This window comes from Aplysia californica, unplaced genomic scaffold, assembly GCF_000002075.1.
Source record: "Aplysia californica isolate F4 #8 unplaced genomic scaffold, AplCal3.0 scaffold00412, whole genome shotgun sequence".
NCBI classification, from domain to species: domain Eukaryota; kingdom Metazoa; phylum Mollusca; class Gastropoda; order Aplysiida; family Aplysiidae; genus Aplysia; species Aplysia californica.
Window position 1 is genome coordinate 419,742 of NW_004797682.1, and position 16,431 is coordinate 436,172.

The window sequence follows — 16,431 nt, forward strand, 5'->3', positions numbered from 1 at the left end:
AATATGATGTTAATTTGACGCTTTTAAGCACAAGGGGGCTATCCCGAAAAATACTGTTTTGAGAAAATCGAAGGTAAAGTTTTTGCCCCTTTTCCCGTTTCTCTAAAAGACAAGGAGATTTTTCTCTGTAACCAAACAAATACACACTCCAATGAAACCAAACTTCTCCTATAGGTTGGGCAATACCCACTTTTGGTGTAGGTCAAGATTCCTGAAACCCCGGAAATCAGGGTTAGCCCGCTTGTCCTTAAAAGCGATCAGTGGGTGGTTGACGGGTGCTCTGGTGTGGTTTGCTTCTTCTGTCCTAGCAACTATCTTATCATCATTATCTCCCCTCTTTCTTTATTGTGTTTGTTACTCTCTTGCAACCCCTCTAATTTTCGGCACGTATATGACCTTATTGTGTTGCAAGTGCCGTAAAACACTTCATCATTGCCTTTCTCACCCTGCACCAGGGTATAGGCCACGGACGAACACCTTCCACCTTTCTCTATCCTGGGCTAGCCTCTTGGATGTTATTCCATGTCTTCCCACTTTTCTGTACATCGACGTAAAACGCTTACTAAAACAAACAAATAAAGCGATCCATTCTGAGCAGCGTTTTCTTTTTTTCTTTTTTTTTTGGTTTTTTTTTTTTGACCTGGCTCAGTCCGGGTCGTACAGCAAGCGGCCCCGCACCCTCTCCCTGGGGCGACACTCCCACAACCTACAGGCTCACTTCAACGACATCATCAAGCGATCATTCCGCTTCGCCACCAACAACCAGAAGTCTCTGCTGCAGGTCTCCGAGTACATGGGCGAGAGCAAGTGGACCTTTGAAATGCCCATCCAGCTGCTGTGAGTTTTGTTTGTGATAGAATGTGAGATGCAGCGTGGTGGAATCAGGCTCTCGTCAAATTTTGGGCATGTAGAGTTATTGGTATCATCTTAAAGCTTGTTCGCTTGTCTTTATTTGGATGAAAAAAATGTTCATTTGTCTTGAATACAAGTCGCGATATTTGCGAAAGAATGAGGTGGGGGTCACCTGTTTTCAGTGGTAAAATTAGTGAGAAAATGGCCGTCAAAGATTAGATATTTCCTTAGCTTAAGAGTTTGTGGTAACTGAAAATTTACATTTTGTGTGCCTTTAATCAACGTTTTTCAGAAAAAGTCACACTGAAATGAGTTCTTTAATGGACATGAAAGGTGTTGAGCCAAAAAACAAACATTTGATAAAAGTTCACAAACTTGAAGAAAAAGGCAACTTTCTTCACTTTGATTATTTTGACGAGAGCCTGATTCCACCACGCTGCCTCACATATAATGGAACTGGTTGCTCCTTAACCCTTTGAGTGGGTGGTTGGTGGGTGGGTGCTCTGGTGTGGTTTGCTTCTTCTTTACTATCAAACATCTATCGTCTTTATCTCCCCTCCTTCATTCTTGTGTTTGTTACTCTCTTGTAACGCCTCTAATCTCTGGCACTTATATGACCTTATTGTGTTGCAAGTGCCGTAAAGCACTTACTAAAACTAAAACGAACCCTTTGAGCCTTGACCTCCTTAAGCTACCGTGCCCCTCTGTCTGAGCTCCTGAGCGATATATTACCTTCATATTATGATCATCAGAGTCACACTCCTTATCCCACTCTTGGAAGTCCTCGTCATTATTATTAGCATCTAATTCCGAAAGAACTTCAAACTAATCAGTTTTACGTCCTGTGTAGTAAAAACAGTTTTCCGTGCGCGTTTTGCCCCCTGGCAGGTCGGTTTAGGGTTAGGGTCTCGCTTACCGGTGTACCGCTGGCTAGGCATACGGGCAGTGTGACTGGTGGCGATGGCTCAAAGGGTTCACCTTCGTAACGAAATAACTCGTTTTGCCCGAGATTCTATACTTTACCAGCTTTACTTTGTCTGTTCACTTGTGATTTTGGGGGCAGTGAGGGCATGGGAAAGAGCTGATGGTCGGTTGGAAGTTGGAAGACCTGGTTGGTGGAATGTTGCAGGTCTTTCAAGCAATAATTACGATCATGATATTGAGAATGATAATAATAATGTAGTTACAACAATAGTAATAATGATAATAATATCGAGAATTCTTTTAGTAATGATAACTAAAAATTTTAATTATAATAAAAGTGCTACCACAACTACCACCACATGCCATTGCTGTTGTCGTGCCATATGGCCACCATCACCACTGAACTTTTAATGACATTGACGAAGATAACAGCAATAGTATTAACAAGATTAGCAGTAAGAGCAATATGATAACAATAACAATAATAATATAATCATAAACTAATGATAATAAAAATAGTATAACGGATTGCTTTTTAAAAAATCTCATATAATATATCTCTTCTTGAGAGTTTGCTCGCTCTATGGGCTTTTTAAGATGCATCGCTTTGCACTAGACAAAATCCTTAGTGATGTTTATTACACCCGTCATCATAGTTCATGATATGGGGTGTTTCAAACATCTATCGTCCTTTTCTCTCCTCCTTTTTTTGTGTATGTTACTCTCTTGTAACACGACTATTCTTCGGCACTTATACAACCTTATTGTGTTGCAAGTGCCGTAAAATGCTTACTAAGACTTAAGTGTTTCTTGGGGTTTTTTTCTTTTAATGCCATAACAAATAAATGTTTATTTCCAGGCGGCTTTTGGTTCAAGAGGAGAAACAGATGATTTCCATCTTACAAGATTTTGGAGAGGTAAGCTTAGCTTGTTCACAAGATCAGATTTTGAGTGCGTAGATTGGCTTTGAGGTTCAGAAAACAGTTCGGGTCTCCAAAAGACGTGGGATCTCGTGGAGATGCTAGCGTGCTTGTCAGTGTCGTAGAAAAAGATTTGTAGGATGCTATCGGGTCTGTGTTTTGTTCCCCCCCCCCCCCCCCCCTCCCTCTCCCCCTCTCTCTCTCACTAGTCTCTCTCTCTCTCTCTCTCTCTCTCTCTCTCTCTCTCTTTCTCCCCCCCCCCCCCCCCCCACCCTTGTTTTGTTTTTAAGTCCACATGTATATAAGCTATGTTAAGCGTAGGATATGTAATTGTGAAGTAAGAGACTGTGGCTGGAAGGGATAACCTGCTCCTGGAAAAGAAAAGTTCTATTTCTACGGTGGTAATGCATGTGAATGCAGGTATGAATATAGAAAAGAAACTGCTATTGCTAGCTTTATCTTTTTAAGAATGGTGTTTTACTAAAAAAAAATAAAAGTTCATTTAATTTATAATTTTTACACCACTTTCTGCGAATTTTGAAAATGTTTTTCCAACTGATTTTTAAATATCCTAAAACTATAAAATAAGTGTACGAAGTTGTATCTTTATCAAAGAAAGGTTATTTTTTTGTTCACAAAGCTTTTCTTGGTTTTGCAGGTTTAAAATTCTCGATCTGCCTTGAATGTTGGTAAAGTTATAAAATGAGTCTATTAAAATATTGGGTTCCCCCCCCAAATATAGTGCTGTTTAATTTAATTTCTTGTGCAATGATTGTATAAATTTAGAATCATACTAATGGTTTGACAATCAACAGCTGGTGTCAGATTGGGAAGCCGAGCAAATCTTGTGGATCAGGATGGGTGCGGATGCCGCCGAGTTTTTCACCAATTCCTTGGATCTTTTGACCGAGCTGTCAGGTGTCTTGCTAATCCGTTCTTTTTTTTTCCACCTCTCCTCGTGATTGCTGCATTCTGCTACTCGCCACCAGACTTTTAGCATTCCTCTCGACCTGCACTGATGTATAACTCTTTTGTTTTCTCTCTCCAGAGGATTGAATGCTGCATCGATTAATTTTCTTCTTGAGTTTCCCTGATGTCATGTGTTATTGGCGTATGTTGTTCAACTTATTGCCTTACTACTAACATTCTTTCTGACTTTGTCTGGTACTGTTGCATCATGTTTTGGGGGAAAAGTATTATTATATTATATAGGATTTTTGTTTGTTATCGGGATACAAATTTAAACAGTAAAGTAATTACTTGTCTTGAATTTCGTTGATTTCGGAAAAAAAAAATTGAAAAGGCGAAGTCATTTTTTGTCTTAAAATTAAAAGCAGTTTTCCAAACGTTATCGGTAGTTTAGAAAGTGTACCCTCTTTATATAGGACTGAATAACTGGGGAAAAACCTGCGGTCTGCGTGATAGGTTACTACAATAAAGGGATGTTTCTTTGTACAAGATTGCTCCTATTTGAGCTGTAGCTCATCAAACGATGAAGAGTGTGCTGTTAATTCTATGATAGGGCTCTGCCACCCCCTCCTTCTTGCCTCCCAAAATATTTTGTATCATCACTGCAAGAACCAAAGAAGTCACTTCCAGTTACTATTTTTCTCTCTCTTTGAACATATTTCTTCATTCTACAATGACCAAAAAAACCCCCCCAAACTTTTCAAGTGTTCTTGAAATGCAAGAGTTGTTAGATTGATATTTATTATTGAAATGTACAGCTAGAGGGATATGATGACCCATACATTTGCAATGTAAATACTCAGCCAAAAACTAACAAGCTCGTAATCTCTCACAAAACCTATTGGTTTGATATTATTCAGTATTGGCTATTACATTTTGCCTCCTATACTGCAGTCATTCTAACATATATTTGCGAATAGAAATTTTCATCTTAGTGGGAACTTGTCATGAGGTCCTGTATGCCTTTCTAGAGATGAGAACAATCCTTTTTACAATCCCTTCCTTTCTTCAGCCATTTGGCATCGTGTGATAGTGGAAGTGGAAAGTACCCATTTGTAGACGTTTCCATTTCTCGGAAATCTGTGGAAAAAAAATCAGCTGTGTAAAACAAAGTTACTTCAGCATGGACACATTAGCCCTCGTGTTTTAGCCATGGCTGGATATGTATTCAAACTTGATGACCGAGGGGGGAGGGTATTCTAGGCCCTTCATTCGGAGATATTGATCGACTTCGAGAGAACCAGAATTCATGTGGCATGTGAAGTTGGCTTTCGCCTCGGTATAGAACGTCTTGAAGTGCAGTGTAGAGAATTGGGGCAAACGTTTTAAATGAATGGAAAATAGTTTCTATGTGTTCTTCTAAAATATGCACCATTTGATTCAAGACTGCTTGTTTAGGAAGACTTAAGGCTATTTTGGCGTGATGCTTATTTCAGTTTGTTGAGCGGTAGTCATTCTCTTGTTGGTCGCTGAAACTTAACGTTTGTGCAAATGCACAATTAAGCTTGCAGGAGGTTTTTTTCTCTACTTTTGTCCATAATTTCCTTTTTTTTGAGAGAATGGTGTATGGCATTGTTTGCGTGTGCATGTATGTTTGTTTTTCTGTGTGTGTATGTATATGTCTGTGTGTGTGTGTGTGTGTGTGTGTGTGTGTGTGTGTGTGTGTGTGTGTGTGTGTGTGTGCATATGGTGGAAAGGTGTGTGTACAAATGGTGTGGCAATGTGTGTACTTTTAAAGAATGATGAGGTGTGAGCGCGAGTTTCTGTTACCAGCTTTTTTCTTCCTTTGGTCTTTTGCTTAGGTTAGTGTGCTGGCTTTCTTGGTGTTGAGATCTTTGGGAAGATTATTGTCAGATGGAAGGGGGAGCTTTTGATGTTTTCTTTCTTTTTTTTCCTTTCTTCTTCTTTTTTTTTTTCTTTTTTTTTCTTTGCTTAATGCAAAGTGTTTGCTTGTCTTGGGGACGGAAGATTCCGCTATTTATTTTTTCAAAACTGTTTTCTCCAGTTTCCTGTTGGGAAATATCTATGCATGGCATCGTTCTTTGGGCACTATGTCTTTGAGTCTTTGAATTTGAATGGTGTCTCTAGCTATAGAGCTACAGAGGTCAAATGTCATGTCTTGTTGGGATGGTGACCATTTGGAGTCTTCTTGCAGGTGGTTGGCGGTGCTCCAGTGTGGTTTCTTCCTTCCTTCCTATCAAACATCTATCGTCCTTTTCTCTTCTCCTTGTTTTTTTTGTTTTTGTTACCCTCTTGCAACACCTCTAATCTTTAGCACTTTTATGACCTTATTGTGTTGCAAGTGCCGTAAAACTCTTACTTGAACTAAAGGGAGTCTTTTTCTCATTGAAGAGTGCAATACACTTTTGTTCCTTTATCATTCTCTCAACATTCACAGTTTTCTGATTTTAGTTGTTATGTCAGGCTTTCATCTCAGCCGTTACTTACATTTGAGTTTTGTGACTGAACTTAAGTGGAGTTGATAGTTGTTAAGACTGGTTGTGTTTAGTTTAAAGTGTGAGGATGTGGGAGTGACCAACACCAATATATATATACATTCTGCGAAAGTGGATGAGTAACTAATGTAACTTTACTAATAAGAACTTTTCTACAACGAGCAAAAAATATTGAATGTCTTTCTCTTAATGTAGCGCTTTCCCATTTGCAGGTCGTGTGTGTGCTTTTTTTCTTTGTTGAAATGATGTAATAACATTGTTTTGTTACTTTTTTCTATCACAACAAATTTATAACTGTAGTCTCATTTTGTGATATTTCATTTATTTCTCAGTTTATCATGAGCCTTACTGTAGTCTCATTTTGTGATATTTCATTTATTTCTCAGTTGATCATGAGCCTTACTGTAGTCTCATTTGTGATATTTCATTTACTTCTCAGTTGATCATGAGCGTTAACCCTTCTAGTGTTGACAGCCAATAAAATCGGCCATAAATGTTGATCTCTGGGGTCGCAGCCGATTTAATGGACCATAATCTGAGACACAATTTCAATTTGTTTATCCTGTTTTTGTTCGCCTGTTATCAATCATTTTCCGACATCATAAGGTGAAATCGCATAATAATGTCCCGGACACCACAGGCTATTCTTTTAGGTAAGGCTTGGAGGGTTAAGTATTTTCAACTTTTCTCTGTAAAACATCGTGGAACTGAAGCTGCTGGTGAAGATGTGCTATCTCCAGTATCACACCAGAATAATTTCTCTCACGCCGAAAGCACAGACCCGTACTAGACTCGTATACTATATGAAGGCCCACGAGACGGGAAACAATCTAGTCCTGATATTCTTCTTCTTCTCCTTTCACAAATGTAACTGAGAATGTTTCCTCTTACGTAAATGTAACTGAGAATGTTTCCTCTTACGTAAATGTAACTGAGAATGTTTCCTCTTACGTAAATGTAACTGAGAATGTTTCCTCTTACGTAAATGTAACTGAGAATGTTTCCTCTTACGTAAATGTAACTGAGAATGTTTCCTCTTACGTAAATGTAACTGAGAATGTTTCCTCTTACGGAAATGTAACTGAGAATGTTTCCTCTTACGGAAATGTAACTGAGAATGTTTCCTCTTACGGAAATACATTTTCCCACATTTTTCAGCTTTCTGGGGCAACAAATATGCTCATTGCTCATTAATAAGTTTAATGCCCCAATCAATACTTATTAAATTGTGAAAGAGACGGGACTTCCGAGAGACGGGACTTCCGAATTGAACATCCATCTCCAATAGGATCGAGCCAAATGGATTGAGAGTCTTGAAAACTCCACAAAATGACCAGAGTTAAGACCACCCAGTCTGGGATCTCTGGGATCTGTGGGATCTGAATCAGGGCAATCCTCTCCGTAGCCAAGCATGGTACTAACTGAGCTAACGGAGCACCCATGTTACATAACCTGTGTCATAGTAGTGAAACAATTCATCTGAACGTCTTTCATCTCATGTTTCATTTCCTTTTGTTTTTTTCATTTCTGCAGTCTATTATTGTTCTTTTTGCTTTCTTTTGTCTAAACTCCAGGAAGTGTTTAAAATGAAATTACCTTTGAATGTAATGGCAGAAATAATAAATTGTATTTGTTCAATACTTTTCAACTAGAAAAGGGCTCGATACGCTTTACAATAAAAATGTGGTCTGTGCCTTCTTTTTCATCTTTCTTCCATTTGATTCTGTCCCCAAATCAAATGCTTGCCCTTTGAAATGTGATCCTTGAGTCTTTCAAGACATTAAAGTCATGGCAACAAATACTATCACGGGATAGTTGGTGGATACTCTCAAGGGATTCCAAAATCATTCTAATTTTTCGGCATTAGTTTTGTTATTATCTCCTGATGAGCAGTTGCCATTTTTCTACTTATGATGTTACTGCCCTGTTAAAGTTGTAAGAAGCTGAGTAACTTGAAATCACATATGTGACGAGGAAGCTTTTCTTCTCAATTGTATTCTTGTTGCTCAGTTTATATCTCTTGAGAAAGGGTGCACAGCCTGGAAATGTTAGTTCGAAATGTGTGAGATTGAGGATGAAAAGTATATATATATATTCATTTATTTGCATGTAATGTGTGAATAGTCTTGAAAGGAAAGTTCTTTTCTTGGTTTGTAATTCTGAGTGCCTTAGAGCTCCATCAAGCGCTTCTTTTGAATGCTGATGATGTTACTCAAAATGTTTTTCTCACAAAGAAGGTTGTCAGTCGTGTTTCTATTGCTTTGACTTGAGTTCTGTCTGTGGGCTCCTCTGCTTCTCTCTTTTTCTTGAGCTTGGACTTGGTGAACTCTTTCTTTTCCAGGATGAGGCTGCTCGAGCAATTGTTCTCATGGCTTTTTTTTTCCCTCTGTCAGGGTCCGGCCACTTCGCTTCTTCTCTTCCTTACTCCCTCCATACTGCTTACTTTACTTTTTCATCCTCCGTTGCCGTTAAGCTTCGAGGGGAGATGCAGTTTTCTATGGTAGGGCAGCATCGCAGCTCTTTCAATTGAGATGTAATGATTTCATGATTTCTCAGAGTTCCCCCCCCCCCTCCCCCCACTTCCCTCTTTTATTTAAGAAGAAATAGAAGAGAGAAAAAAGAGATCTGTGATTGTGCTTGGCATAAATTCTTCTTATTATGGCACATGCAAAGTCTCAATGATACAAAATCGTGAACAGACCTGATGTAATTCTTTCAATCCTCCTCTTCAATCCCTTCCCACCCACCTCTTTACAAAGTTACTTTTGCAAGTTTTAAATTACATGCACAGATGTGACATTCTACCCCACCTTCTTGTCATTGACCCCCACCACATACCCACCCCCTACCCCCCACCCCCTTTCCAAATGCACATCCTCTCTGATTATCTTTTGCCTTTTCATCCCCCCCCCCCCCCCCCAAAAAAAAAAGGGGGTTCTCATACATTAAACACAAAGCATGCCTGCATCTCCCATTTTTGCAGCTCCCATTTGATCAAGGCTATGTAAGGCAGGAGACCTCGGACTATTGCATGAGCATGCTTGTGGGCTATAAACAGCAAATGGCACACCTTAGCGAGTATTCAGGTGAATCTCTCTTCTATAATAGACCTCTCTTTATGTGAACCTCTTTAGAACTATTCATTGATATATTATTCCAAAGAGACAGTAAAAAGGAGGTGGAGAGGGCATTAATTTGAGTGTGCATGGTCTCACCAGGAATTATGGCATTAACCCTTTCACTGCCTTATTATTTATCTTGAGACTGGGGAGGAGGGTGAAGTAATTTGTGCTATTGCCACTAAAATGCTAGTCTCTCTCTCTTACTTATGATATTGATAGTGCAGTGAAATCTCAATGACGACAGTGGCAATCTTTATTCATCTTGCAGGGAGAAATTTTTCTTTTTGGTTTACAGTACAGTGTGGCGTTACAAAGTTCATGTGCACTATCAAATACTCAAGAGTAATGGTGAAGAAATAATTTTTCTGTTACCTTGTGAAATAAAAATGGCTATGGTCATAATATTCCTGCAATGAAGCGAACCAAAATTATTCTTGTGTATGGTTTGAGACTGTTTTGTTTACCTGGTGGTCTGTAGATCTGTCCACGTGATTTTATGCACACAAAAAATGATGAAATTATGCGAGCTGAGCCCAAAAATGTGAAATTATGCGATTATGTTAATTTTAACAAAGAATGATGAAGGAAAATAATCAGAAATGATGCCAAAAATGATAATATTTGGCTAAATTATGCAGGGTGCATAAAACCATGGGAACAGGTATGTGAAGTTTGGCCTCAGGTGAACAGTAAAGGAGTTGTAACGACAGTGGTATAATTTTACTACTACATAGTGCGATGATATCGAAATAAGTTCTGTTTTTTCTGTCTCTGCTTCTCGTGAAGCAGTTGGTTTTTGTTTGGGTTTTTTTGTCCTTAGTCTATATTTAAACAACTCTGAACTCACTTCTATATTTACAACTCTGAACTCACTCCTTTCCCAGTTGGACTCTTGCACACTGAGTACCTTTCCTTATTGACAAATATTCCTTGTTACCTATAAGAGTTGTTTTAAATCACAAATAATAATAATATTTACACTGAATTTTAATATTTTAACATTTTAGCATTTTAAAGTCAATTAGTTAACCAATCGTGCTGTGAACTTTTGCAAAAGTAAACTACTTGTGTTTCGCGCGCTCATGTGACCTTAGCAGTTGCGAGCGCCGTAAAACCCTATACAACACACATACATACAAATATTCCTGTTTAATACATGCTGTGTCCTTTATCGTAATGAAAAATATTTAAACAGAGGAGGAGAAGTTGATAAATTTTCAACCTAAGCTCATTCCCCCATAAAGCATGCTGTCTTGATCATACATAATTTGACTGCTGTTTGATCAAGCTATTACTAAAACCAGTATTATTGCTTTTCCCATTAGTTTTAAAATGCAGTTTGATCAGCTCTTGATATATTATATATATATATACAGTCAGTGATCCCATATGTCATGAAAAAGTTTAAAGGTAGGACTCTTGTCTGGTTTTAAGTATAATAAAAAGGTATTCCTGCATCGAACTGCAAGGCATGTCATTTTTTGCTTCTTTATAACAGAATGAATTATTGTGGTGAATTATTATTTATTTATTTTGTTTTTCGTAACAGCTGATCAGTTTTGTGTTAGGTTTGTGATTGGCCGCTTATATATATATATAGATATCTTTATCTGTGTTTTTGTTTGTGAGGTATTTAGTAAGTCTGAGTCTGTGAAGTCTGTGTCGTTTTGTGAAAGTGTTTGTTGTGCTTTGAAAGCCTTACATCTGACGTTTTTCCTGAACATCTATCTGAGTATCTGTGATGCTCTGCGGAAACCTTTACTACATTGAAAATAGTCTGTAGATAACAGAAATTATCTGTTGTAGTCATTTTATGTCTTTTAAAAATTTAGGATGTGTCGATGAATCTTTGTTTACAATATGGTTTCTGTTAAGCCGAGTAAATATTATTCATAGAAGCTGATGATGAGTTTGTTGGTAGAAAAAGCCGTCAATTAACTAAGATTTGTTGTAGTGGCCTAGCCTTGAATTGCTGTTTTTGGTGCTCTCTCAAAATCTGGGTTTGGTGCTTATAAGACGCTCTTTCTTTCTGACCGCTCACACTTTTCTTTCGGTGCTGCGAGCGCTTGCTGTTGGCTTTGATGTGGTCTGCATCTTCTACTTCTATTTTAGTTTTTTAGTTAATCTCTGCCCCTGGCAAAAATGAGACGGTTGTCATACTGTCCTTTGGGAAACTTTCGGTGTGACTATTGTCATTTTATCTCTCCGGTGAGCCATCCGTTAGTGTTACGGTTCTGGCCTTAGTTCTTGACTACTACGGTAGACATGAGTTTGAATTCAACGTTTGAAAGTTATATTATCGAGTGTCTCTGTCATTCTGCTGGGCTGATGTGTCCCATACGGTACAGCTCAGATTGGCCCGATATGTACATTTTGTCAGCTTTACTTCTCCTTTCATATTGAATTTTAATGAGAGTAATATATATGATTTAAATTTATTTTTTTTAATGTATACCTGCATGAGTTTTTACGGTCCTGTACAGCCAAGGAAAATTTCCCTCTGGGATAATAAAGTTCTATCTTATCTTATCTTATCTTATCATCTTATGTTATCAGGCAGTGTGGAAGCAGCCTAACTCCTGAATGATGTTAGTTGTGCTGTTTGTGTATAGGAAGGGGGGGGGGGGTTCATTCTACAAAATGTTCATGTCCTAAATCCTCTAAGTTAGTCGAGTGAGGCCGGTCAGGTTTGATGTGTGTTTTAAAACGGCTTTCAACACTGTACTAAGGGTGGGTGAGTGGTTGGCAGGTGCTCTGATCTGTGGTTTGCTCCTTCTTGACTGTCAAACATCTATTGTCCTTATCTCTCTTCCTTCTTTTTTTAGTGTTTGTTATTTTTATGTAACACCTCTAATCTTTAGCACTCATGTAACCTAATTGTGTTGGAAGTGCCGTAAAACTCTTACTATGTAAGGTCAGTGAAGAAGGGGACACTTTCTCCTTGTATTAAGCTTCCTTTTCTGACATGACTGAGCTAAATGGGTGGAAAGCCAAGGAAAAACGCATGCCTTGCGTTACTTGAGCCTATGTGAATACATTTTCTGTTATTGACTTTTCAAACTCGGAAGTAAATTGGGATAAAACCATCACCCAATGATTATGTGATGTACACCATTATTCATTACAGTTACTTTATAAAAGTCTCTACACAATGCTTCTGTAGGGCTATCAGCTAGCTGATTTATTTTCTTGTAATTTATTTACTTCCAAGTTTTTTTTCCTAAAGACTATATACAATTCTTACAATATTGATATGGGTGGTTTGTGGGTGCTCTGGTGTGGTTTGCTCCTTCTTTCTTATTTATCGTCCTTTTTCCTCCTTCTTTTTTTGTGTTCTGTTCCTCTCTTGTAACCCCTCTAATCTTCAGCCCTTTATTGACCTAATTGTGTTGTGAATGCCGTAAAACGCTTACGCTAAAAACGGTGTAAAAGAATAGTGATTTTCGTCACGGTTAGATTTCCTACCTATATGGCTCATATGTGATGTTGCCCCCCCGCCCCCCCCCCACACACACACACACACACACACAGGTATGACCTTCAAACGTAGCGCAGACAAGAGCAAGCCAGAGCTGGAGTTTGTTCCCATCAATCTGCACATGGAGCGCATGGTGGTCAGCTCGGACACTCACCCTGCAGGTAACACATTCCACCGCGACCTTCTTTGTTGTTGATTCATGCTTTGTGTTCTGCTCGTTTACTCTTTACCAGTGGCGTCGATAGCCTAATGGTCAGGCTACCGGACTTGCAATCGCGGATGATTGCGGATACGGGGGTTTGAGCTTCTGCTCTGTCCGACGTTATGTCCTTGGGAAAGGCACTTTGCACGAATTTCCCACTTGGCTCAGTCCTATCGGAGATGGACGTTTTAACAACAAGGTCCATGCAAACCTGCACTTATCACTACATGGCATTGGACAGAAGGGCGAGAGCCCAGCTGTTGCTGGATCGATAACAACAACAACAACAACTACAAGGTCCCACCTCTTAAATAACCTGACAGTGTTGATAAGGGCGTTAAACCCATACCATTTCACTGTTTATTCTTTACGAAGAAGTATACTGTTGAGTCTGCTTCAACGGCCGCCTGTCCAAGACAATCGCGTGTGCAAACAACTTTCCTTCTTTTTTCTATCAAACACCTATCACCGCCCTTATCTCGTTTTATTTTTTTATATGTGTTACAACATGGTGGAATCAGGCGCTCGTCATTTTTGGCCTTGTGAGTGGAGTTATTGGTACCATCTGAAAGCTGATTTATTTGCTAAGCTTTCAATGAAATGGAATATATCCGTTTATCTTGAATAGAACTTGAGGTATTTGAGATGGAAGGAAGTGAGGTCTCCTGGTTTCAGTGGTGAAGTTAAAGAGAAAATGGTCGCCAAAGTTTGGTAACTCCAATAGCTAAAGAGTCCTTGAAAACAGAAAAATTACGTATTTTGTGCCTTTCATCAATGTTTTTCAGTGTAATTCACATGGAAATGAGTTTTTATATGGACATAAATGAGGATGAGCCAAAAATAAAAATTTGATAAAAATTTCCAAACTGGCAGAAAAATGCCTGTATCTCCGATATGTGTATATATTATGTCGAGCGCCTGATTTCCCCACGGTGCCTCACATATTTGTTTCTCTCTTACAACACCTCTAATCTCACATATTTGTTACTCTCTTACAACACCTCTAATCTCACATATTTGTTACTCTCTTACAACACTTCTAATCTCACATATTTGTTACTCTCTTACAACACCTCTAATCTCACATATTTGTTACTCTCTTACAACACCTCTAATCTCACATATTCGTTACTCTCTTACAACACCTCTAATCTCACATATTCGTTACTCTCTTACAACACCTCTAATCTCACATATTCGTTACTCTCTTACAACACCTCTAATCTCACATATTCGTTACTCTCTTACAACACCTCTAATCTCACATATTTGTTACTCTCTTACAACACCTCTAATCTCACATACTTGTTACTCTCTTACAACACCTCTAATCTCACATACTTGTGATGACTGAAGCATTTGAGCCTCCTTTCACTGATCTTAGAAAGCATACAGCGCTGTTTTTTTTTTTGGTGCTCCCAGGTAAATTCTACGACATGACCACTGTGGGATCGTTCGCCGCGCACGCTCGGGACATGAAGTCGGGGGGACTTAAGCGTCTCCTCCACCAGCTGCGAGCCAGCTACAAGCCCGACGACAGCCCGCAGCCCCGCACAAAGGTGCAACGAGCGTGCAGCATTCTCAACCAGGCCACAGAGCTGCGCGTGCAGCTGAAACAGCTGTGTGAACGCCTCGGGGAGATAGCGGCGGCCGACGATTTCAAGGCCATGGGGAATGTGGTGGAGAACATGAAAGAGTTGGTGAGTTTTGAGTGCTTGTATGAGTGCGTGTTTGTGTTGTTTGTTTGTGTGTGTGTGTGTGTTTGTGTTGCTGCAGCAGATGATTTGAAGGCCACGGGGAATGTTGTGGAGAATATGAAAGAGCTGGTGAGTTTTGAGCTTGTGTGTGTGTTTGTGTTTATGTGTATGTGTCTGTGTGTGTGTGTGTGCTTGTGTGTGTGTGCTTGTGTGTGTGTGTGAATATGTGTCTGTGTGTGCTAGTACCTTGCGGAGATTGCCGTGGCTGGTGATTTCAAGGCCATGGGGAATATTGGGGAGAAGATGAAAGAGTTGGTGAGTTTTGAGTGCTTGTGTGTGGGAGAGCTAGGACTTTTTCACTGACAAAATTTTAATTTATAGCTTTACATCTTGAAACACAGCCTGATAGCAGAAATTAGTTTCTCCTTCATCTTCACCTGTCCCGTAGATTGGATGTCCATCGGGGCGCTTTTGAAGATTTGGCCACCAGCTTCCTCCACTCCTTCCTGTCTTTGGCTTTCCTGAGCGTGTCTTTGAGTTCCAGGCCTATGCATTCCTTGATGTCGTCCTCCCAACTCTGGTCTGCCTCTGGTCCCTTTTCCCTGGTTAACGAGTTCATAATCAGACAAAAAATGTTGTGGAGAACATGAAAGAGTTGATGAGTTTGAGTGCTTGTGTGTCTGTACGTCTGGGTTCTTTTGTGCGTGTTTATGCTACTTTTTTAAATTGTAATTTTACACTTTTGCTTTTTAAGTTCGTTTTTTTTCATAATACGTTCGTTTTCTTCACTTCCGTCCAGGTGAACAAGCTGAACAGCCTTTGTGCCGACCCGCTGGTCACTTCAGCTGCGGAGGCGTACCTGTCCGCCAAGAGAAACGCCAACACGAGCGAGGGGGCAGACTCCGCGTCCTTGACCAACATGTCCGAGGTCGGGGGTCAAGGGTCGGATGTGGAGAAGGCGTGGAAGTGGTCGGGGAGCAGTTTTGTGAAGTCTCCCACCATGGAGCCTTGGGTGAGAAATGTTGTGTCTGTGATTGTGATCGTGATCGTGATTGTGGTTGTGGTGGTGTCTAGGAGAGGATTGTTGTGAATGTGAAGGATTGTTGTGAATGTGGTGGTGTCTAGGAAAGGATTGTTGTGAATGTGAAGGATTGTTTTGAATGTGGTGGTGTCTAGGAAAGGATTGTTGGGAATGGGATGGTGTCTAGGAAAGGATTGTTGTGAATGTGATGGTGTCTAGGAAAGGATTGTTGTGATTGTGGTGGTGTCTAGGAAAGGATTGTTGTGAATGTGAAGGATTGTTGTGAATGTGGTGGTGTCTAGGAAAGGATTGTTGTGAATGTGAAGGATTGTAGTGAATGTGGTGGTGTCTAGGAAAGGATTGTTGTGCATGGGATGGTGGCTAGGAAAGGATTGTTGTGAATGTGATGGTGTCTAGGAAAGGATTGTTGTGAATGTGATGGTGTCTAGGAAAGGATTGTTGTGAATGTGATTTTGTCTATGTAAACAGTGTTGTGATTATGATTTTGTCTATGATTGTGATGTTGCGTCTTAATGTTATCGATGTTGTGATTGTGGTTAGGATGCTGTCTCTTTGTATAAACAATGCTATGTTTGTGAGTGTGTCTCTTTGTGTAAACAATGCTATGTTTGTGAGTGTGTCTCTTTGTGTAAACAATGCTATGTTTGTGAGTGTCTCTTTGTGTAAACAATGCTATGTTTGGGAGTGTGTCTCTTTGTGTAAACAATGCTATGTTTGGGAGTGTGTCTCTTTGTGTAAACAATGCTATGTTTGGGAGTGTGTCTCTTTG

At 39.6% G+C, this 16,431-nt stretch overlaps 1 protein-coding gene across 4 annotated transcripts in view; it reads left to right on the forward strand.

The window, feature by feature from the left end:
- The window catches only part of LOC101863043 (inositol polyphosphate-4-phosphatase type I A), a gene marked incomplete in the record, with an annotated part of 46,442 nt that overhangs the window by 15,830 nt on the left and 14,181 nt on the right, over positions 1-16,431 (forward strand). For 3 of the 4 annotated variants that reach the window (XM_035971287.1, XM_005104260.3, XM_035971288.1), the window contains 6 exon segments: positions 650-837; positions 2,636-2,693; positions 3,512-3,614; positions 12,775-12,882; positions 14,346-14,623; positions 15,420-15,632. In XM_035971287.1, coding sequence (XP_035827180.1) covers positions 650-837; positions 2,636-2,693; positions 3,512-3,614; positions 12,775-12,882; positions 14,346-14,623; positions 15,420-15,632 — 948 coding nt within the window. 4 annotated transcript variants of the gene reach the window in all.